Source organism: Mycteria americana, chromosome 17 (assembly GCF_035582795.1).
Source record: "Mycteria americana isolate JAX WOST 10 ecotype Jacksonville Zoo and Gardens chromosome 17, USCA_MyAme_1.0, whole genome shotgun sequence".
Taxonomy (NCBI): domain Eukaryota; kingdom Metazoa; phylum Chordata; class Aves; order Ciconiiformes; family Ciconiidae; genus Mycteria; species Mycteria americana.
The window spans coordinates 3,473,488-3,497,214 of record NC_134381.1 but is presented as its reverse complement, the minus strand read 5'-3'; the positions used below and the strand labels follow the sequence as shown (position 1 = coordinate 3,497,214).

The 23,727-nt window shown below is 49.6% G+C and overlaps 1 protein-coding gene across 1 annotated transcript in view; it reads right to left on the bottom strand.

The window, feature by feature from the left end:
* CACNA1B (calcium voltage-gated channel subunit alpha1 B) overlaps positions 1–2,438 on the bottom strand; it is a 298,439-nt gene extending 296,001 nt beyond the window's left edge. The window contains exon 1 of the mRNA XM_075519947.1: positions 2,179–2,438. Within this exon, the coding sequence (XP_075376062.1) occupies positions 2,179–2,438 (260 nt within the window). The remainder of the gene's footprint in view (positions 1–2,178) is intronic.
* Positions 2,439–23,727: the final 21,289 nt, after the last annotated feature.

Genomic DNA, 23,727 nt, shown 5'->3' with positions numbered 1-23,727 from the left:
TAGTCTCCTTGACTTCCTCAGTTTTTTCTGGGGTGCCTTTGGAAGAAAAGTAGGAAATTGGCTCTCTTCTTTGAGAGAGTTGGTGACTTACACGGAATCTGAGCTGCTCAAGGAATTTGGGAGCAAGAAAGCAAAAGGTTCAAAGGAAACAAAAAGCTATTAATAATTATTATTTTTAAATTAGATTGATAAGCTAAACTGCCCCCAAATAGATTATACAGCTGAATGGCATCTGCTGAATTGTTCTTCAGAAATTCCCTGTCATTTAGCGCATAGTGTAAATAAGTGATGGGCTAGAGAAGTTTGATTTAGAGTGTCTACACAAAACACGAATTACTGCTAGATTGCAATGCCCGCTCCTGGCGAGCATAAAATCGTCAGCGCCCTATCGGGATGTACGAGGGAAGAGATCTCACGGGAAAGAAGGCAAACCCGACTCTAGGTGCCCCCTTGCCTTTCGCCGTCGTCTCTAGCCCTGAGCCGTGCCGAGCCCCTGCTCTCCCAGGGCGGAGCCGCGCCGCGGGCGGCATCGGGGCCCCAGGGCAGGCGACAGCTCCGCTCAGCACCGCGGACAGCTCCGCTCAGCACCGCGGACGGGTCCGCTCAGCACCGCGGACAGCTCCGCTCAGCACCGCGGACAGCTCCGCTCAGCACCGCGGACAGCGTCCTGCCCCGCCCGCCCGGGCGGCACCGCCGGCTCCGCGCCGGGGCCTCGCCCGCACCTCGCCCGCACCTCACCCCGCAGCTCCGGCGTGGGGGAAAGGCGGGTGGCTCTGCTGAACCCGCGGACACCGCAGCGCTGTGGGTCCCCTCCCCACACGTCCCCACACGATGAAGGTGCAGACGAGTCGCCCAAGAGACAGGAGAGGGCTAGACTGCGTCTAGCCTTGCGGGAAATGTGATGCTCTGACTGCCGCCGGAGCTTTGGAGCTTGTTTATTCCGACTTGAATGCAGGAAGGAGAAATGGATGAGGAAGTACAGCAATCCCTGTGATTTTATAATACGGGCAGAAAGATCGATACGTGTGTGTGTTCAGGGGGAAGGGAAGTGCATTCACTCTACTGGTATGTTTTTTTCCTGTTAGCCCTTCAGGAAGTGAAAAACTGGGCAAGCCTGAAGGGGAGCTGGCCTCTGTGGCAACTGAAAGTGTTGCTAGGAAGCTGGCAGGAGGCCTTGCTGCTGTTAGCTGAGGATTAATAGGCATGTGATATCAAATGAAAAGAAAACAACCAGCTCCCTTGAGATCACCAGTGTAATGCACTCCTGTACACACACGCGCGCACACACATACACACTATATCTACTCCCTGGTAACCTCAAATAGTCTGCTTCCCTTTTCTCATGGCTTACAACCCCACTGTGTGCATCATTACCAGCAAAGCCCCCTTCTGAGGAAGATCTCTGCAGCTCACTTGGCCTGGGAGCTGGTACTGAGACAGAAAGCATCTGCCCTTTCACAATACAGCAGATGATCCTTCCACTTACTACCTCCTTCTGCCACAAAGCTTTTCGGTTTTATTTTTCTTTTTTTTTTTTAATACAGCCTAAGCTTAGGCTATGCACCTAATCAAAGTGACAAGATTCATGTTGATTCTAATAGATTCAGGAGGTGATGTACTAAAAACATAGCTGTAATGATTGTATTAATGGGATTCGCAAGGTACCCTGGCTATCAGCGTCCCTACTATCAATGCAGCTTTAATGCTAAGGTGTCACCATTTTTATCCCACGTTCCTTCTTCTATTCAGAGTGAGAAAGAAGAGTTGAAAGGCTCTGAGATGAAAATAAGAATCAGGGTTCATTAGCATGAATCTCAAAGAATCCTTTGAATTTGGCTTAAATGGTAGGAAACGTAAATCAACGGTCTATCTCACACCTAAACACACACCAAAATGCACGTACGTCTTACACACACACACACACACACACACCGGCATAGTCAAAAGCACACTCCGCCGTTCTCACAGAAGCAATTTTCTATGATAACCAGCTACCCAGCCATACATTATGTCGGACACACAGATCCAAGTCACACACTCCCATTACCCACACTGGATCACACATGCACGTTTACATTAGCACCAGACACTCATCCTTAGCCGACCGGGGGGTCTCTTTTCCCCCAGTCTCCCTCTCCCCCTCCCCACCTTCCCCACACACCCTCCCTGAAAGGATATGGCCATTCTGTTATTCTCTTGGCGTATTTCCGTATAACATTATCTTCACTGAAGATGAAGAGGGATCTGTTGACTGTGAAGCAGTTCTGTTTGACAGGGATGGGGTTGTAGAGAGCCATAGTCCTGGCCCTCTGAGCCATCGACTGCTTATACATCCTTTGGCCGGCCTGGGGGCCACCTTGCCGGCTGCTCCCTCTTCCAGCCCCGGCCGGCCCTCCACCTCCATAGCGGGTTGGCAGATCATCCCCAAACCGAGCCATTCTCTCAGTGCACGGAGCCGGGCGCTACAATCCAAACTGGCAGCCGAGGCGAGAGGAAGACGCATCACAGCGCGCAGCACTTCTCCCTCCGGGGGCTTCAGTTGCGGGAGCGGGATTGATCGCAGCAAAATATATAGATATATTTTAAAAAATATATATATATCTCCCTTTCCCTGCCTCCACCCCCTCCTCTTCCCCGCCGCTGTGGCTGCCCGGGGGTAGGAGGAAGGCGCCGGGGCTCCGCTCACCTCCCCGCACAGGTGCTGTCTCTCCGGCCCGCCCTCATGGCCGGGGCGGGGGGCGGCCGGGGCGGGCGCGGTCCCTTCCGCGGTGGCCGGCGGGGCGCTGGGCTGGGAAGGGGCTGCGCTGCTGCCGTGCCCGCCGCGGGAGCTCTCCGCCGTGCCCAGCCCAGCCCGGCCCCGGCTCCGGCTCCGGCCCGGCCCCGCCGCATGTGATGCCCGGAGCCAATCGGCCGCCGCGGCTCCGCCCGCTCCAGTCACCGGCACCGGGAGGCGGGCGGGGATGGAGGCAGGGAGGGAGGGAAGGATGGAGCCGGCCCGGCCCGGCCCGGCCGCCGCCGCCCAGCCCGATAAATACGGCGGAGCCGCGGCCACTCCCCGGGGCCGCAGGGAAGGAGGGACCGAGCCTCCCCCCGCCGGGCTCCGCGGGCGCGCAAAGCCCCGGCCGGGGGGTGCCGCCGGCTGAGGGGGGGTCGGGGACATGGGGGGGAACAGGCGAGGCGGCTCCCGCGCCTGCGCACCGCTGCCCAGATGTGCGCTGCCCAGATGTGCATTGCCCAGCTGGTGCGCCCATGGGTGCCCCCAGCCGCGGCGGGGGGCTCCGGGGGCGCGGGCAGCGCTGGGCATCGGAGCTCCCGTCACCCCTGGCTGTGCCATCGGGAGCCCCGGGAAGGGGGAGGGGGGCAGTGGGGGGGCGCAGTGTGAAATGGGGAGCAAGGAGGGGACGGGGGGTGCGGGGCAAGGGGGGTGCTCATTTCAGACCCAGCCCCTGGGACCATGGGGCCCGTGGGCACCGCCGTGGCAGGGACAGATGCGGGTGGAAGGGGGGGACGCAACAGCAGCACACACGGACAAGGTGGTGCAGGGCTGTGTGTGCACAGGCTGGTTTGAAAGAGAGAGCTGCGCCCTTCTGGGCAACTTACTTTGTTTCTCCTTGGTTTGAATGACTCCTGCAGAGCACTGGATACCTTTAATCCCGTATTTATGGATGAAATCCTTTAATCCTGTTTATTCCAATACCCTCTGTTGCTCCCATCCACCACAAGTCAGAAAGCTAACTCCTCCTTGTTCCTGGAGCACCTCACGTCAACAGTCACTGCAGTAGCTGGTGAGGATATGCTTTTGCGTTTATGCTAAGTCTGGGGTACAAACTATTAACTTTTAGAAGAGGCCCTCCAGAGAAGTCAGGGCTGTCAACAGGGGAACATTTTCACTTCCCCCACAGTAAGAAAACCCCGGACTCTGCTGCTAGTGTGTTTTTTGCCTTAGTCATCCAAGCTGTCTCAGTTCAAAACCAACCCACCAACTAGGCAAATCTGTAGCAATAACATCTGCTGGCTTCAGGAGACAGCAAGAGGGCTGGCAACGTCCGGAAATGGCACAAATAAGGGCTGGCAATATCCAAAGGGTGACTCTCCAGAAAAAAACAGCTTCTTACCCAGGGCTTTGGTATCTGAAGGGCTTTCTCACGCTGCAGCACAGCCAGAAGATACCCTTGAAGGCAGCACTGGCTACCAAGGTAAGCCAGGAGCAGCACTAACTCAAGTAGCCATAGAGGGAAGCAGCAAGGGAAGAACTTGCATCACATCCTGCTGCCTTGAGGGTCAGACACAGCAACAGCCACCAGCCACCCTGACATGGCCACAGCCACCTGGTTTCTGCAAGCCCTGGGGACCAGGTCAGCAAGAAGAAGCTCCAATCTGTAGGTTGCCTTCCCATGCAAGGGCTGGGAATGCGATAAAAGAGGACTTTCCCCCAACCCTAGTTATGGATAATTTGCAGATTAAACTGAATGCTGGAGTCTTTGGGAAAAACTTTGCCTGGAGAAGGAAGCTGAAGTCTTTGGGAAATGAGACCTCACGCTTTGGCTGCCACCAGATTGCTCCAGCTCCCACTGGCTCAGGATCCCTGTTACACTCAAACAGACCCTGGGCAGAGATTAAAATAAGAGTGTTTCCTCCTATGAGTCTTCACCCCCGAGCACTGCCGAGCTGACCCACACAACTGGGTCATCAGGGAAAGTTTCCGTATCTTATGGAGGGAGAAGGAGGGTGCAGGGAGCTCACAGCTCACGGGCTGAACAGGGCAGGAGAATGCTCTTTTGTCTTTAAAGTTTCCCCTAAAAACATTTTCATTTTAATCCTCACTGCATTTTTTCTATAATGAATTTATCTTTTCATCTGAAAATCAAGTTTCCCCCGGTTGATTTATTTAGTTGTCTAAATTTTTCACTTCTCTGCTTCTGGTCACTAAATCTAATATATTCTGTGGTCTTATGTTTTTCAGTGGAAAAATCTGACTCTTTTCATCAGTAGCCACTAGAAGGGGAAATGCCATTTTCAATAACCCCCACCTCTCCTGATGGATATCAGCACCTGGAAGAAAGAAATACATTGGTTTCCACAAATCTTCATGTCTGCATCCTCCCATGCTTACAAGATGGGGGGGATGGATGAACAACATGACAGCTCTGAAAAGTCAAAAAAAAGTGCTGCCTTTTGCAGGTGGTGTTCAGAATCAGGTAAAACTCTGACCCCCACCTCCCCTTCTCTCCTCCCAGAGCCACCAAACCACCCTGCCTCTCCCAGGAATGAACTCCCTACCACGGCACTGCAGTAAAGTCAGCAGACGGGGTGGTGGGGGTGTTTGTGACGGCGAGAAAACGATGCGAGCATGTTGTGGGGATGTTCTATTAAACCACAGTTTGCCCTTTTCTCAATCTGCATGCTCAGAGCTTTTTTTTTTTCCCACACACACCATAGGGAAGATCACACAGATCTTAAGCACTGAAAGCCTTAAAGACGAGAAAGAGGTTGCAATTGCAAGGATTATTTAGCTTTGAGAGGGGAAGCATCAGGATTTAGTTGGGCTTTTTAAGATTATGAAAAAAGCAGGGGAGTTAAGAGAAGGCAAAAAATTTAGAGCACTGAAGCAGGTCAGACATCTATAATCTACCACTACAGGAGGGCAAAGAGCATTTCATGGCAAATTCTAAAAATGGATTTGGTCATGAGTAACTCCTCCTCATAAGCCCCGAAGACAGAGGTGAGCAAATCACACTACTCTCCAACACTGGCGGTCTTGGCTTCAGCAAGGAGCCTTCCTCCTCCCCGAGCAGCTTTGCCAGGCAACCAAGCATTTCCCTGGACTTTCAGCTCCATCCCAAGCACCAAGCCTGAGGCAGGTGACTGGGCTTAATGGAGCAGCACTTCCATCTGGAAAGGCAAAGCCTGCCTTGCTGAGACAGGGCAGAGGAAACGGTACAACATCGCAGGTCTTTGCATGTCAGATGACTGGGACACTTGGATCACAGCAAGCACCAGTGGCACTGTTTATTTGCCGTGGCAAAGCAGCTCACGGGGACTCCTGGGACAGCCTGGATCCATCTCAGGGCGGGGGGGGGGTCTGGACGAACCACAAAGAAGTGGACTTCCAGCTTGCTGTGCTCCAGAGACATGAGCACAGGTGTCCTATATAAGGGACAATGCCACAATTTAGGGATATGATCCCAGCATCCCCTCAGCTGTCATCCCCCACTGAGCAGATTAGGAGGGACACATTTGCAGAAGCAGCAGCAGCAAAGTAAAAGATTTCTTCCTTTAAGAGAGGAAGAGACTCCCACCATGCTCCGACTCCCCTGGGTCCTGGCCTACACCTTGAGCGGTTCAGAGAGAAGGTCAAGGCTTCCTGGAACACCTTGTGTCCAGGTGAGCTCAGGGGTCGGAGAACTGCAGGTAGGCTGTTATTTGCTCTCCAAATTTGCAAGATTGAGGAACAAAGCAGCCACTTCAATCCCATATGTCTTGAAGCTATGGACCCAGGCTATGGCCAAACAGAGCAGCTCCCAACAGCATATTTCTTTTAAAAAATAAATAAACAACACAAACTGCACATCCCCTTCCAGCCCACAGGAAGGTCCACAGCTCCAGGCCAAGAAAAGCAGCTTACCGAGGCATTCCTGGCCAGCAATTTCTGCTCTCCTCACTCGCATGCACGCACTTTGCACCAGCTGTGCTAGAGGAAAATCCTGCTGTGATGCAGGTAGAGAAAATTGTTAAAGATTGTGCTCGAGTCTGCCAGACGATGCAGAATGGCATTATGCAAAAGACAGCGAGGGGAAGGCAGTGAGAAAGGTGCTCTGTTACTTTTTATCAAGAATAAAAGAATAAAAGAGTGAACAAAGGGAAAGAGAGGCCTCACGAAGATACAGCTCCTCTTATGCATGTGTCATGATTGTGGTATCATCTGTAATACAAACGGTGTCCTAAACCACGGGGGCCAGTTACCCTTAGCTGCTGTACAAATGCAAAGCAAGAGAGACCCTGTCCCGGAGAGCTGGGCCCAACCCTCATCGGTTGGGCTGGGAGTATTGACGGCAAAGCCCCTGGGTTGTACCTGGCTGGCACAGCAATTTCGTCTCTGCACAAAGGGGTGCACAAACCTCCAAGCTAGCACCATCCCAAGTCCACAGCACCACACAGCTCTTCCAGCCCAGGAGATCAGATCAAGCTTACTATTTACAAGAGCTTAGTCTAAACAGTCAAAATGGAGGAAAGGGAAACTGAGGCACAGTGCTTATGGCCACACAGCAGGTCAGGGAGGGAAATCAGGTACTGTGAGTCCCAGTTCAGCACCTTCTCCACATCACCTCTTCACCTTGAGTGAACCCCAGGAGACCAAGAGCGGTTGCACTCATTCTGTTTCTCTTGAACTTAATTCCTTTGTAGATGGACCATGACATGAAACCCAGCAGCCGTTCCTTGACTGTGAAAGAAGTTAGCTGAATTAAGGCTGCTGGCGTCTTTGCTTCATGTCCCAGGTATCTAAATAACCAGGCAGTCAGCTCAGAAAGTACTTCAACAAGCACGACCAGAGTCTGAATAACAACACATTAGAAAATTCACAGCAATGGGTAACTGAAATCACGGGACACAGTGAAGCAAGGCTGTCCACGTGTTGAAGACAGACAAGAAACCTTCTGTTTGGTGTCCAGTGTCCCACTTACAGTGTTACTGCACCACATCCGAGCCCCAGCAACACCGTAACAGTGTTTGCTCTGTGGAAAAGCAACCTGCTTGCACACACCCAGTGCTCATGGCAGGGGAACTGTGATAAGATAATGGATAAAAAGTACTAACTATTTTTATATCAGGCTTCATATTTTTATTCTCCTTGACATTTCTAAGGTTGTTCCTACATCATTGGTCTCCAAGACTGACTAGCCAGCAGGGAAAGGCAACAAGTTCACACTTTCTCTTCCATTGCTTTGGACCTCAATTCAGCTGAGGACTTGATCACCAGAGAGGGAGATTTGGTGAGCCTTATCCTGTCTTTCAGTACATATCTGTCTGTGGTACAAAAATTATTAGACATCTAATCCTCCTTAAGATTCAGGTCTGTCCTTTGCTTAAGCTCTTCTGAAAAATCTGCCTAGATGCTTCTCAACATGTAAATGTCAAAGCTCATTTTCAAATCTGACTTTAGACAAACTAGAGTAATGTATGGGCTCAGCTCTGCATGAGCATCACTCTTGAAATCCAAGAGCGAGAAGCGTGAGAAGCATCATAAGAACTGATAGAGCACCAGGACTCTACTGGTCCAGATCAGGAGCTAGACGGGTTGGCAAAGGAAAGTCAGAGAAGTTTGGGAATTTCACCAGTCACTTGCTCAAAGGTCAATACAAGTTGAAGACAGCCTGCTCCCAGGTTCCTTTCCACACAAACCCAGCAGTGTCTGTACTTGTCCCCTGCAGACGTCTGCTGTATATTATGCAAAGCTCCCAGCACGTCAGGTGCATGTCAAATCACACTGCAAAAGGAATCACACTTTGCTGGGATTATTTTCAGCATTATTATTGAATACAGATTGATCAAGGACCAAGAGCTTGTCATCTTCTCAGTGATGGGCAAGAGAAACTATTCAGGCATAAGGAGAGAAAATACAGAGAAATGAACAAACAGGGAAATGGCTCCATGTTTACAGCTGCCAAGTTTTGGGTTGAAGACCCCAATGACCAGGTGTAGGAGGGCCCAGATTCCCAAGGTCCTCTAAGGTTTTGAAGAACTTGGGGACTGAAGAACAATATTACGCAAGGAGAGTAACACACTGCAAAGCCTTCTTCTTCCTCAGTTGTAGGATGGCTGTTGCCGTGAAAGTTCGTATTCTAAAACTAAGGAAGATGGTTTGCTTTCTGGACACCTGCAGCTTCCATGGGTGTTTCTGCACCTAACATCTGCAAAAATTTGGCAGGGAGGGAGTGTCTGAGGGAGGACATGTAGGGGGAACAAATAACCTCTACAGTATTTTCATGTACTAAAAAGATCCTTTGCTCTGGAATAGCTGGAAACAGCTGTCTGTGCAAGCTTATCTCCCGGAATGCATCACTATGGAGCAAAGAAGCAATATGAAGTAATGACAGTATCTAAAGTGCTGCAGTTGCAATAAGTGAGAGTTCACCTTCGTCCTTCGATACAGACCTAGGAAACCCTGGCAAAGCTAGAACCACGTTAGTGGCACTCACCTTACACATCACGTCCTCTTGCAGAACACTCTTGCAGGGAAATGTTCCTCGAAGCATCTTTGAATCCTTTCACCAGCACATCCCAAGTCTTCCCAGTTTCAAGATGGTTTTGGTCCTTTTAACCTAGGAAAAGGAATAGGGTTTAGTGACATGTGGTCAGATGACAGAAAACAAGGATCAGTTTCCTATATGAGGTCTTCAGTTCATATGGCACAAAATAAAAGAGATAATGCATATGAAAAGGTGGACAGAGTTGTCTTAAAAGTTGGACGTTTAACTCATTTTAACTGAATGAGATTGCAGATACATTCAGCCACACATCAAATACGCAGGCAGAAGCAAAGCCAGTGCAGTGGTAACTTGCCTCCCTTCCCAAAACCCTGCAGTTGCAGGAGGTATTTCGGCCAACGTGCACCGAGTGCTGTCGTCTGCTGGCAAAGTGCTGAACCAGAGCCAGGAGACATGGGGTCCACCAAGGCTTTGCTACAAGCACTCTCGATGATCCTGGGCACATGGACACACCTAAGGCCTTTAAATCACTATATTTCCCCCATCTTGAGACAGGCATCAAGACATCCTTTGCTTACCTTTTCCCTGTTTCAGTTATTACCTCCATGATCCTGGGATGCTCTTTCCTCTGCAGAGTGCTCAGCTCAGCGAAGCTTCAAACCCACTCGGGACCTCCAATCCACCTAATACATAAATTTAAGAGATAGACTGAAGGTCTGATGAAGTGCTCAATGAGCTACAGTTAATGGGTGGATGTGCTGTTACTCTGTCTAGGACCAGATCAGGAACCATGCAGCAAGCAAGAATAATAGGAATTAAAAAAAGCAATGCACACTCCACAGCCTTCTAAGATCTGAAAGGTTAATGCACACAGAAAGGGAGAAATACAATAAAAAGCTCTGGAGCTACAGATTAACTTTCACTTCTCAGAATCTATTATTGTTATTAAGGAAGATATTGGAAGGCAGAAATAGGAGCTAGATGCCCTACTTCCACCACCTTGCACTGGGAGTTGGGGTTTTGTTTTCTTTTACACCTTTCAATATCTTCCACATTTTTCTCCAACCTGCAGTGAAATGCAAATGACAACGACTTTGATAAGCAGCCTGAAAGCTGAATAATATTGACAGGCAGGGAATCCCCCAGGCTTAAGGCAGGTTGGTGCATTGCAAAGCAGCTCCCCTGTACAAAAAATGCTCTTTTGCATCTGTTGGCCAGCCTGAGCAAGGCAGAGGGCGGCCAAACGCCTGCACCAGGAGATAGCTCCATTTATAATGGTACATCTATTAGGCAACCAATCTGTTTAGCTTGGGTGCTCGTTGTTTATTCAGCTAATGGTGAAAGTTATGTCCACATTCTAGTGTAAATTAAGTATTCAGCTATTTTACAAGGCACAGTAAGTCGGTCAGCCTTAGCCTCAGTAATTAGGGCTTACTGTTTAATTAATCTCTTGTGGTCACACACATGATACAGCAATCTCTATTGCACTGTCTCTGTTGGCTTACACGGTAAAGTGAGGAGAGGCTAAGGAAAAGGAGGAGTTAATCCTTTAAGCATATCACTTATCCCCATTGCACAAACATTACATGAAGGGGGAAGAGCAGGGGGCCTGCTCTCTCTCACTGGTGGGAGAACATTTGGGTTACAAGCCAGCAAAACCGCTCGGGACATTAGCTCATTGCCCAGGAGACCCGTCACACCTACGGATGGGGGACAAAGCAAAACCCATGGGGACTTGCTCCTCATAAATGGGAAGGAGAAAGCTGCTACACCTTTGGCTTGAGAAATGCTGAGCTAAACAGGGCTATGATTCTTCCTTGTCACAAGCCTACAGCCTCCGAGCCCCTGTCACCGGCACCTGCAGCCCCAGGGTCGATGCCCACAGACCACGATAGTGGGGGGACACCTGGGAAGACCCACCCCTGGCAGTGCCATGTCCTTGCCAGGAGCAGCAGCAGCCCAGGGCACACCAGGGGCCATGTTTCTGCTCGCTGCAGATGGGGGAGCAAAGGAGTCAGAGCCCCCATAAAGATGGCAGGGGGGGAGGGGTGGATGACAGTGTGCAGCCAAACAGAAATGTGGTAAAGCCTGAAAATGAACCCCCAGGGTCACAGGACAGGGGGGGAAAAAGTCATTGGACCAAGATTACTGCACTAAAGAGGTAAATAAGCAAGCTGAAGATTTTATAGAATCATTAAGGTTGGAAAAGACGTCTAAGATCATCTAGTCCAACCATCAACCCGACACTTTCTTCAGGTAATAGAGCCAGCACAGGGGGGTTAAGAAGTTACAAACTAGCATCCATCCCAAATACAAAAGCAAGAGATCATCAGCATTTTACGATGCTTCTCCCTTTGGCAAGAAGTACCAGGTGCTCAGAGCTAATTCAGGATGCCAAGGAAGGGAGGCTGGAAACCCTATGGAGCAAGGGTTTCCACGGAGGGACGGGAGCACACGCTGCACCTGAGCTGGTGGCCAAGGGACAGAAACCCCAGCGAGGGTCTGGGCTCCTCAGACCGCACAGAGCTGCTGGGAAGAAAGTGGGAAGCTGCCTCAGAGGAAAACCATTCACCTACAGCCTCAGCTCCTTCCCCTGCCCGGCCCCACACTGCCGAGACAGATATCACCCATGACAGCCAGCCTTTGCGAGGGGGAAAATTGCCCATTGCAGTCACAAATCCCAACGAGCAGATTAATCCTGCAGAAGCCACCCTGCAGCCGTGGGACAGCGGCCACTAAACCAGCACCGCGTGGGTTCCCCATCCCACGGGGTCGCTCGGCCCTCGCGCAGGTGGCAGCGGGAGCTGGGGGATCTGGCAGCCGCTCGCTGCAGCCTCGGGATTTTTGTCGGGCTCCAGCGCCCTCTGTTCCAGCACGGACAGAACTGAAACTCCTCTCACCCCGCACCACGTCCCAGGCGGGGCTGTGGGTACCACCGACCCACACCCACGGGCAGGAGAGGGCTTCCCACGCCTCTGCGGTCGGATACCGCCCTGTTTGTCACCTCTGCCTTTGGCTGTCCCTGCGCTCATCAGCCGGCACACCCTCTGTCACTCAGCAGGGTGGCCTTATAAATTAAGCAGGTTTCTGGCTTATACAATACTTTTGAAATACTAATGGTTTGCAAGGGAAATTGCTGGGGGAGGTTTACAACCACCTGCCCAGCCTGAGGACATCAGCTCTTCTGGGCATCAGGAGCATCTCTACAGACAGCTCTGCTTATGGCTCCCTGGGGAGCACAAGACACGGCCTCAGGGCTGGTGCTGGATTTTAGGCAGCTGCCAGTGCCATGCTACACAGCCCCTCTGTCCTCAGCACAGGCACATGCAGCCTCTTCAGATATTTATACAGATACTTGACCACTCCTTGATGATTCCCACAAGCTCTGGGAGCAGGCAGGACCAGAGCACCCACTGCCCACCATGAGCTCTTCCTCCTGTGATGCTGATCTCAGGGAAGCCAGAGCCCTACCAGGGCTCTCATCCCTGCAGAGGGGTCCAGCTTCCCCACCACCACCCGGGACATCCTTCTCCTCCTTCCCTGGGGACAGGCAATGTGAGAAGCTGGTCTGCACAACAGGTAGATGCTCCCAAAGCACAGAGCCACTCCTGCAGCTCCTTTCCATGCTCATATGCCAGACTCCATAAACAGGCCAGACTAAACAAGCCTGTCTGTCTCAGTGGAGGGAAGCTGCTAGCATTCATTCAGAAAAGCTTACAGCCGAGCCTCCCAAAGCAACAAGTTACCCCTGCTCTACACGAGAGAGGTTTCCTCTTGAAAGAGGAGACTAGCAGCTTTGCCCCATGGTGGGTCCATTCAGTCACTCACAGGGATGATGGGAGGATTTTCGTCCATGTACAAAATGAGACATTTCTAAAATTTTCAATGAATGAGTCTAGCTCTCGGAAATGCACATGGGTGAAGCCACTTGCTCAGGGATACCTGCTCTGACCCTTGCTGGTGAGGTGAGGTGAGCATCTCCACCCAAAGCTGCAAACCCCCTGCCAGCTGCTCCCTAACCTTGGGGGCACCTCAAGTCTTTAAGGCTCCAAATTTCCACCGGAAAATTTTCCTATGTCTCTAAACACCCACCTCTGGTCATGCCTGAAACTATCCAAGCCTTTGCCATAGCAAGTCAACAAGCCACATGCTCACACTTACAACCAGCAAGTGTCATGGACCAGGCACTTCCTTTCCAATGTGATGCACCCTGATAAGAGCTCCTGATGCTCTCATCACTGGGGTACTGTGTAACAGAGGCACCACTACCTCTGCTACAGAAAGGCTGACCCAGAAAGTCTTCTAAGAAGACCAGCCTCGAGGAGAGAGCATGCAGGCTACAACTCAAGGAATAAGTATGATAGAAACCATTCAGAACCCAACAGCTATGTCCTGTTGGATAGTTAGTGGAAAAGTTGCACCTTTCTCCACAGTATTTCCTCCAGTTGCCCTTTGGGAATCCCTTCCTTAGGCACTTGTCTCTTCCCTTATACCTGGTACGTGCCCAGATGTTCGGTATGGGCTCCCAAAGCTCTAAAAACAACAAAACAAACAAACAACAAATGTCACTATCTACATAGATAGATATTAAAAAACCATACATATATAAATATAAATGTGTGTGTAGATATATATGTTTATAGCACGGCACTGGTCAGGCCAGGTCTTGCATGCTTCCACCTCAGCACAGATGGAGGGATGGCAGCGCTTCCCTCCATGATGGGGCTATTTGGAGGAGAGACAGTCAAAACTCCCGAGGTGCTTCGTTCCTGTTATAGAGGGGTTACATAGAACAACAACAGGTCACAACCAGGCATCAGGGACACCATAGCGTCACCAGACTCTTCAGGCAGTGACATTACAGGTGGCATTAGGGGCCAGCGGGTGATCTGTATACAACACATGATAAAACCCTGCCGTAATCATTCAGCATCAGGACACAAGGAGGTGGCATCTCAGGAACACAACTCTGATGATTTATGATGCACTCAGGACTCTCCAAAGGCATTATTTATTTGCATTACCAAGAGGACTTAATTATTCCTCCTCACATTAGAGGAGACACTGAGAGCTTCTATTACCGAGAAAATAATTTTAATCAGCAAACAGAGCAGATGCCACAACCAAACATTTATTGCAAGGAAAGTCAGATAGCTGAAGAGTTCGTATTTCAAACCCTCGCTGTATACAGCTGCGTGTGCCTGAACTGCACAGGCTGACCCATAAACGAGAGAAACTCCCTAAACGTAGCAAAGCTGAGCAAGCTTGTCGGTGGGTAGTGCTGCAGAAGAAGCCCAGTAATGCCAGAAAGTGGGAAATTAGAGGAAGAAACTGCAGCTAACAATTTCACATTGCAAGAACTGGCAAGAACAGGGATTAAAAATAATAAATAAAATAAAGCAAAGCAGATTTAGGACCAGAAGGCCCACTTTCTTGTCTGAGTTTTGGAAGCAAGTGGAGTCCAGTGGTCAGAAGAGGGGCCTTGAAGGTATCTGGCGACTCTTCACAAGCACTAAACCTATTGCCATCTTCTGGAAAACAAGCATACAGTAAATATCTCTAAAACATTTCCATTTTTAAAAATTACTTTAAGGCAAAGTTTCAAAAAGTGTTTATAGCCCAGTGGGATTCTCATAAGCACCTCAGCAATAGGCACCCAATTCCCGATGAAGTCAGCGCTTAACTTACTGCAACATGTTTTTCATTTCTAAGAGCAACTGAAAGCCTGGTGGGGCATGCCTGCTGATGGTGCTGTAGTTCCCAAAGGTGACAGTGACACCAAAGACAGTGACGGGCACCATCCAACTTGCACAGGGACCATGTCTGCTCTTTCCAGGCTGGGGCAGTCTAGAAGGTGCTGTCCTATCTCCAAACACACAACACAGTGCCCAGAGGTGACAACAGCCCCTCAAGTGCTGCTGGTTGCTTCCCTCCCCAGGAGCTCACCAGTTAGACTAATGTGGAGCTCCAGGTCTTTTTTCCCCTGACTGCAGTTAAAGTTTTTTGCAAGACAAATTAATGTTATTAAGAAAACCTGTGGGAATCCAAAGGGAGGTCACATGTATTTTAAAAAATTGTATTCAAGGCCATGGTTGCATTATTCATGGAGAGAAAACACTCCTGTGCCATCGCTTGGTTTTCTGGGATCAGAGAAATTGCCTATGGTCTTAAAATAACAAAACCTTTCAAAAAAATTCCAAACCCCTCATTCTCTCTCCCCTTGGAAATTACCCCATCTCAATCTGCTGAAGGACTTGGACCTTTCATGGAGAAAGAAAAACTGCAAAACTCAGGGACAACTGGTACTCAACGTCCAGCTGAGGAAGGCAGGCTGGGTGGAGGCAAGGCCATCCAGCTTGAGCAGTCTGCCTTTGATGTCCAGCTGTTTGATGTTTTCTTTAACATCTAAGAAGCCTGTGTGATCATCAGATCAAATGCTTCTTCTAAATGCTTCTTCAGTTAACTAATCCAGGACCTTTAGATACAACGAGGACTGCTCTCCCCAGGTCGGTTTTCTTCCACGCACGCAGCAATGCGATGGCCTCTTCCCCCACCCTCCCAGGGAAGGGGCGAGTCCCCATGTTCCTGTCAAATGATGGTGTTCGCTATTCAAGTTATTCCTTGGCAAAATACAAATGTACAGCCAGCGTTTTAAATAGTGGCATCTCTACAAGTTAAACATAGTAATTACGGCTCACAGGCATTCAGCAGAGGGACACGTTTCTCTGCCAGTGAATGGGGTATTCAGTATCCGTTTGACATCGTCTCCTGGAACATGAAAATTAGAGGGATCATCACTTGGGTGGAATAGAAATGTGCATTAATGCCAGTGAGCTGGGTGGTCAGCTCAGCTCCTAGCACTGTTGCCACCCTGCATCCCCATGGGGCCATTTGCTGGAAGCTGCAGAGCAGCCCAGTGAGCGCTGAAGGACAAGACCACCAGGACCAGGAGCCAGTTGATGGCCAGAAGTGGTTGGTGTGCAGTAGGCTGAGTGCTTTACACTTTTGAGCAATAAGGACACAGTTAAGAACAACAGGAGCTACTGTGTGAGCAGGATTGACTCGTTGGGTATTTTTGCTGAGCAAGGTTGATGGTATCTCCTGTATGGGCAGCAGGGTTGTGGCAGTGGCTTCAGGGCATCCCTGACACGGTCATTGCTTGTTTTTGTGGCCTGAGCTAAGTGGGAACAAAGGGGCATGGTACATCCTTGTGCTCACAAAGCTGCCAGGACCACTACCTGCTCTAAATAGCCCCCTGGCCATCGTGGGCAGTAGAGTTGGAGGGGACGACAGCCCAAGATGACTCCCATTGAACCACCCTCCTGGCCACAGCAGGGGCAGGACCACCAGCCACTTCTGGGGAGGAAGAGTGGGCCACATCACTTGAGCAGGTTAACCACACAGGTTGATGCTTCTGTCCAAAAAACATGCAAAGGAACAGCACACCTTGTAGAAAAGCTGGTTCTCAAAAGCAAGGAGAGCCTGGAGGCATGTTAATAAAAGCCTGGCTTTCTGCTCAGATACTAACAGCAGCAGAGGGCACGAATGGGGGGGAAGTTACAAGCGAAACAAATCACGTATAAATCAGCAAGCCTCGCTGCGACTGATTTACGCTATCTGGGAAAGGAAAATCTGAAAGGAGCATGACTATTTTGCCCACTTTGGGGTCTCGCCTCCCTGCCAGGATGGAGGAACAGGCCCGCAGGGTAGCTGCATACAGCTCTGCTCTTCTCTTCAGTTTACTCCCAGCTCTATCAGTCTCCCCTGCCAAGTCAGCCTGCAAGCACCAGGTCCAGCACCACACTCACACTGCCAGGCATGGTCTTCATCAATCCATTTTCCAACCTTTCCAAGTGCCTCGTTCATTTTATACGCAACCAAGACAAAAATTCAATATTTTAATCAGAAATTGGTTGTTTGCTTTAGTCCTAAAACATCCGATCACACACAATAACTGAGCAGCCCAGTTCACTGTTTAGAATATTTCTCTTTACTGAGGTCTTTACTGTTCCTATTTCAGACAGTTTAATAAAGGATTAGTTCTTGGGAACAACTGCATTTTTCACTTCGCTGAGAAATAAACACATCAAGATTATTTTGCTTTGCAAGTGGCATAAAAGCAAAGGAGCTCAATACTTTCCAAGAGAAGTGTTACGCACTCTTGGTGTTCCCTCCTCATCCCACCTTGGAGCCCTATAAACCCTCTCCTCGCTCAGAGGGTGACCCTCTCCCTGCACGAAGCCTGCAAAAAACACGTATGGCAGTTTGGGGTTTGCACAGACTAACCCCAAATATCTGTGCAACTCTGAGCAGCAGCTCCCAAAGCTGGAGGACCATTAGCCTGCATCCTCATTTCTTCCCTCACTGCCTTCTCCTCTTGATACCTACTGAGGACACAGCTGAAAACAACATTTAATAAGGCTGCTGGGTTGTCAGTGGCCTGCAGGACACAGCCTGTGCGAGACCGCAATCCAGCAAGTGGTTGGCATCTCTGATCTGAGGGGCCTTTCTCCTGGGACGTGAATAAAAACAGCTTCTTAATTAAGTCCTGGGTATTGATTTCATTTTCATCCTATTAACTGCTTTGCCCTACATGTGTTTGCTACACTCTGTAGGATTCCCTTTACTCCCACCCTGTATACATACAAATGGCAAAGATAAAACAGCTTCATTAGTCCTATCTACTCTTCAGGCACCAGTTTCATTTTTTGCTTTAAAGTGCTCATAAAAGAGCCTCCTTGACAGCTTCCAGGGCCGAGTCTCTCCAGCAGAGCTAAGATGCATGAACCAACATCAAGAGCTCTGCTACTTTTGAAAGAGAAGGAGAAAAAACTCCGCACAGCCCGTAAAGAAACCCATCTTCTGGGTAACCTCGCCCATCTAGCGTGGGGTAGGTGATGAGAGCTGGAGGGGTCAGAAAAGCAAAATCCCTAGAGCCAATGCCACATGCTGATCCTTTTTGCCGTTGTTGTTAAACAGTAGCGAGAGTTTGTCCTTAAACACTGAGCCCCAGCAGAGTCTGAGCAGCACAAGGTCAGGTCACCCTGTGTGGGAGCTGCTTTTCCTGCTAAGAGGAAAATCAAAACTTTTTTTGTTTCCCCCCTACATAAGCAAATATGGGAGAAAGCTTCACCAGTGTGAGGAGTGAGACAACTTCAGGTTAGAGAATGAAAATACGGAAAAATGGAAAAGAGTAGAAAGACGATAGATTGAGGAGAGCAAGCAGAAAAACAGCATTTTCCACAATGCTAGAAAAGAAAGGCACTGAAAGATCCGAGAGTTTATACTGCATCCTCTGAGGTTATTCGCATCAGTAACCACGCAGTTCATGAACTTACACAACCACATGGTCTTTGACCCAAAGAATTCATAATCAAAATTAAGATTTCGCACATGAAAGGAAAACAACTGGAGGGAAGACATATTTAGACAAGTGAATAGGAGAGGCATGTAAACATTTGGGAAAAAAAAAAAGCTATTTCTCAACTCGTCATTGTCATTTTTTTAGGATGTCAAAGAAGGGGACTGAAGGAATGAGAATTGGCTGGGAAGCTCAGGGAAGATGTTCCCTGCAGAAATTAGAGCTGGCAGAGATATGGTGGGTTTAAAGCCCAGACAGGTTGGTCCAGGCTTTACTGCACTTCCCAACCTCCATGTGTTTGAACTCCCTTTGATTTTGAGCTGAAATCGCAGGAATTCCTAGCACTCACAACCATGAGTAAATATTTCTGTCATCCAAATCTGGGAATCGGCCTGAAGTGCAGTTGGGTAAGGAAAGCAGCCTGACACTCGTTGGTCTCTTAATACCAAGGACAACTACTTAAAAGGTCAATGAAGAATAATCAATAATCTGAACAGTTAATTTAACTTTCTCTAGCATGAATACCTGCCAGCTTTCAAAAACACGGTTGATCACCAAAGACTTCTGGTAAAGCTTGACATTTGGATCTGGGTTATTTTTCCAAAGCAGAATTGAGTTAGATAATTTGCCTGGTTCTAGGCAGTACCTGGATGTTTACACTGATTTAAGAATTAGCTTGAAGATCATAATATGTGCCAAGTTAAGTGGCAGCAAGGACTGACTGCAGAAGAGGTATCTGCACTCTATTTCAGAGTCCATATATTTCTTTCTCTGTTTTGCTTCAAGAAATAAGGCTCAAAACAGCATGTCCTTAGGCACAGCCCTCAGCTGGAAGAAGTCATCGTAGATGTCGCCGAAGCTGCATTCGCTGATGCTGTGAAAGGCTCTCAGTTCTGCAGATCTGTAGACCAGGCAGCACTTATTTCAACTGAATTAGCAAGAAAGGTCTGGAATGGTTAATTGAAATTATTTAGCCATAATGTTTTGCCCTTCTCCTCCTCTCCCTGGCATAATGTCTTCTAAATTGAATTCCTTTAACAGAATCCAATATGCAGCAAAACTGTTGTTCTAGAGAAATGCAACATTTCAGGTCTGGCCGATCGCCTCCCCTGCGGCTCGGGGAGGCAGCAGCTCCCAGCGACCCCTTTTCTGTCCCCATCCTCTGCCCAGCATCAGCAGGAGCCAGGCACCGCAGAAGCGGGTGTCCTTCGGTCCAGGTCCACGGGGCCGTGATGACACCGGGATCACGCAGGCAGCACGGCTGCAAGGAAGGCTCAGCACCAGGAGCTCCCCTCGGGCAGCTCCATCTTCCTTCCCATGCTGGAAGGCCAGGGAAACCTGTTAGCCAAGCCACACATCCCTTGTCTCACTTGATTCTGCATGCCATTTATGACGGATTATGGAGACACTGCAAATAACTGGAAAAAAATGATCTTGCATAGGCCAGTAGACCTTGAGATGCAGGCACCATCCGAAACAATGTGCATTTTTACCCACAGGGGAGGTTTCCACACAGTCAGGGCAAGCGCAGAGGCAGCAAACAGCACCTTCACGCAACAGCAGAGGGTCTGGTGAGTGCTTTTCCAAGAAACAGAGCTGCAAAGCCAGCAAGCAGCTCCCAGCGACGGCGCAGGGATGGTCACCTTCCAGGCATACAGAAACACAACCCTCACAAACTGAGATGCATCAGTCTGCATAAAACCGAAACTTTGCACAGAGAAACCATTTAAAGTATCTTGCCCCGAAGCTGAGCTCACCGTATTTGGGGAGGTTGCTTGTCTGTAACAGCAGCCGCTGCGCTGCTGGGTCTCCTGCTCCGGGAGAGCCGTACCGGGAGGTCTCTGTGTCCTGGGAGGTGCCCAGCACAGCAGCATGGGAAGCTGCTGATGATCACGGAGAAACACGCGGCCACACCACTGAATTCAGAGCACACCCAGCCTGTGGGTTTAACACCACCTTTACCAGCAGATACATTGCATGGAGAGACGAGGATGGAGGTCACTTGGTATTCTCTTCCCTTCTCTGCAATAGGTTAATGAAGTTTGCAATAGTACTTTCACAGCAAAAAAAATTACCTAAAAATATATATCTGCCCAACCAATCGAGTATGTTTTCCAGACTAGTTTTACAGAAGAAGCTTGGTCCTCTTAAAAACCAATATTATACCAGACTCTATCTCCACCAACGCCTTTGCAAGTTTGGTTTTCTATTCTATTTGTCTTCACAGGAGAGCAGGAGGGTCTCCTCTCACAGGCACGTACAGGACAGAGCTGCACCCTCATTAGTTGTTAATGACTTGGGGTGAGGTTTTCAAATGCCCGTAGGCGAGTCAGGAGCACAAAGGACCACACAATCCACTAGGAAGTTTTATTCCCATTTTACTGTTGGGAAACTGAGGCAAAGAGATATCTTCCAGCTACTGAGAAGAGGCAGTGCATAGAGGGATGGGTAGGAGGATCCATGCCACTACTTCAAATGTGCAAACTCCTTAAAACATAAAAAGCCTTCGTACGGGGTGAGTAAGAGGCAGGGCCGGGGATTGCTCATCCACCACCAAATGCAACCAACCCTGGGGCAGAGCAGGGCACGTTTATGGCTCATAGCTGAGCAATTTAGCAACATTTGAGTTCAAGAAGCGGATTTATACCCAAAAGAAATGCAAGGATAGCTTAGGCACAAAGTACATCAGCAGAAAGTTGCCTGAACCCATTTTTGCCTCCCATTTGACAGCCAGCAGCTTGGCACTTCCCTGCTCCAGTCCCTGTGCACACGTTGGGTGCTGATCCTGAGCATCACGTCTCTGACCACTGAGTCATCAACTCCCGCTCTTCCTCCTCCCCGAGGTCCGCAGCTCCAGCATGCTGTCGGGTACCTGGCTCGACCCACTCTCCCCAGGAGAGCTGCGGCTGCTCCGGGAGATTTGCACCGTGGGCAGAAAAGCAGCTCCCTGCCACAGCAGGAGGGAAAACGCAGATGATCGTCAGCAAAACAAAATGCTTTCGTGCCACAAAAGTTCCTGAACTTCTTCCAACCCAAGCCTGTGTCAAAGGGATGTTCATGATATAAATGAGAATATTCTCCCCGATCCTTTTTTACTCATTTATACAGTCATTTCGCTAATGTTGCGGGCCATGTTTGCTGTTCACAAATTCCCAAGCAATTTATTCCAGCTATTTTCCTCCAACAGCTGCACAACTAGAGAGGAATTCTCTTCCCAGCAGAGGCAGAAGAAAAGGATATTCGTCTTATTATGTCTGGGTAAAGCTTATCTGCTTATTTGCTGTTCAGAGTTATATTTACAGAGCACAACAAAGACAAAGCCAAGTGCACTAATTGCTGTTGCTCAGGTGGAATATTTTCTGCCCACCCTGAGCCCTGCATCAGCGGGGCTTTATACTTTATCTAGTACGAGTGAGCCACACAGAAGGCTTTTATTATTTACCCATCACTGCTATTTCATTGCCACTACATTTTCTGAAAGAAGGAAGAAAATCCTCAATGATTTCTTGCATGTTGTTCTGCTTTTCAAACAAGGATTGCTGATTTTTTTTTAAGCTCATTACAAATCACAGACAAATACATCACCATTTAAATCAACCTCGCTCTGAAAACACAGATGGAGGCTCCTTCAGAGGACAAGGGAAGCTCTCAATAATCAGGTGCTTTACATCCTCAACACAGTGGGCTCCAGACACCCACCTTCCTGGGCCCTCAAGGGATGAGCACAATGCAGTAAGCAACCCCCCACCAAAGAGGACTTCTAGCCTCAAAATCTTCTTATTTTTCACCTTATCAACACCACAAATCTCATCTTACCTCTAGTCTTGCTTATTTAGCTACAGAGCATCCCCCCGAGCCTGCGTTCATACAGCAGAGCCCAGGTCAGGTGTTTCAACCCAGCACTGGTGTTTTAAAGCATCCCCTGGAAGGGCAGCAGCAGCGTAGGATGGGAATTAATTTGCCCGTAAAGACCGTCAACTGGTAACGCTCACCCTTTCTCCGGGGAAGGGAAGAACATCCCAAATGCAAACTGCAGCTGCAGTTCCTTTGATGTCCCCGCAGCTCCCTGTCCCTGCCCTGCTCCCAGCCACGTCCTTAAAATTAACTCAGCCCGAAATACACTTGGCTCCGCCTGGGCTTAGAGGCATTTTATGCCATTTGCAAACCCACCCTCAGTAGTTAACTGGGCGCGTAGGATCCGTATGCGTCCAACACTTTCTATTCCTGCAGCCTTATTAAAGACTTCTGCAGCCAGGAAAGTTGGCAAATGGATCCCTCTTAAAATAGCCAGCCCTTTTCCTAATGTAATCTCTTGTCATTCTTGTTAGATAGCAGAGCTCCAAGTATTTAAACAAAGTCTTGGCTTACTGTGCTGATGCCCTGCTCCTACCAGGTCAGCTGGGGAAGTTTGCTGTAATGATGAATTTAATCCCAGCCAAGCATCAGGCGGTGACAGCTTAATATAACAGCATTGGCAGCCTTGGGGCATAAACCCCCAGGTCCCAGCAGGTCTAGGGAGGGGGCAGGGGCAGGGGCAAGGGCCTGGGCCTTCGTCTCAGGTACCTGCAAACCCTTCAGGCCTCCAAGAGAAAGGATGGCAAAGAGCTGCTTAACAAACCCCAAGCATTTTGGTCACCTTTGCTAGTGCTGAGCACGTGCTGAGCAGGGTGTAACGGGACTCTCATTGCTTGAGTTTCCTTCCTTCCACTTCCCCACCTATTCCAGAGGGGCTGGGGGGCATTGATTCATTATAAATACCAATTTTGCAGGCACAGGGGTATTTCCTTGCTGCGAGGGCTGCTGAGGTCCCTTTGATGCTGCAGTCAGAGCAGAGGTAACCCGAGGGTTCGGCTCTGCCCGAGCTCTCGGAGAAGCAAGGCTCGCCGGGCTGGGTACGAAGCCCTCGGTAGCCGGGGCCAGGTCTCGGCGGGGTGAGCCACATCCTGGGCAGGAGCAGCAGACTGCACCGCCTGCTTCTTGGCACAGGGCTGGGGACTTTGGTTTCTCTTGGCACCACGTTGCGGTTCCCCAGCCGGGCTGACGGGCACCGCCGCCTTCCGCAGCACGCAGGCACATCCAGCAAGACATCGTCCCGCCGCGTCTTTCACCCAGCACCACCAGCAAAGTGGGAGCCCCAGCAGCTGCTTAATGCGGTCCTCA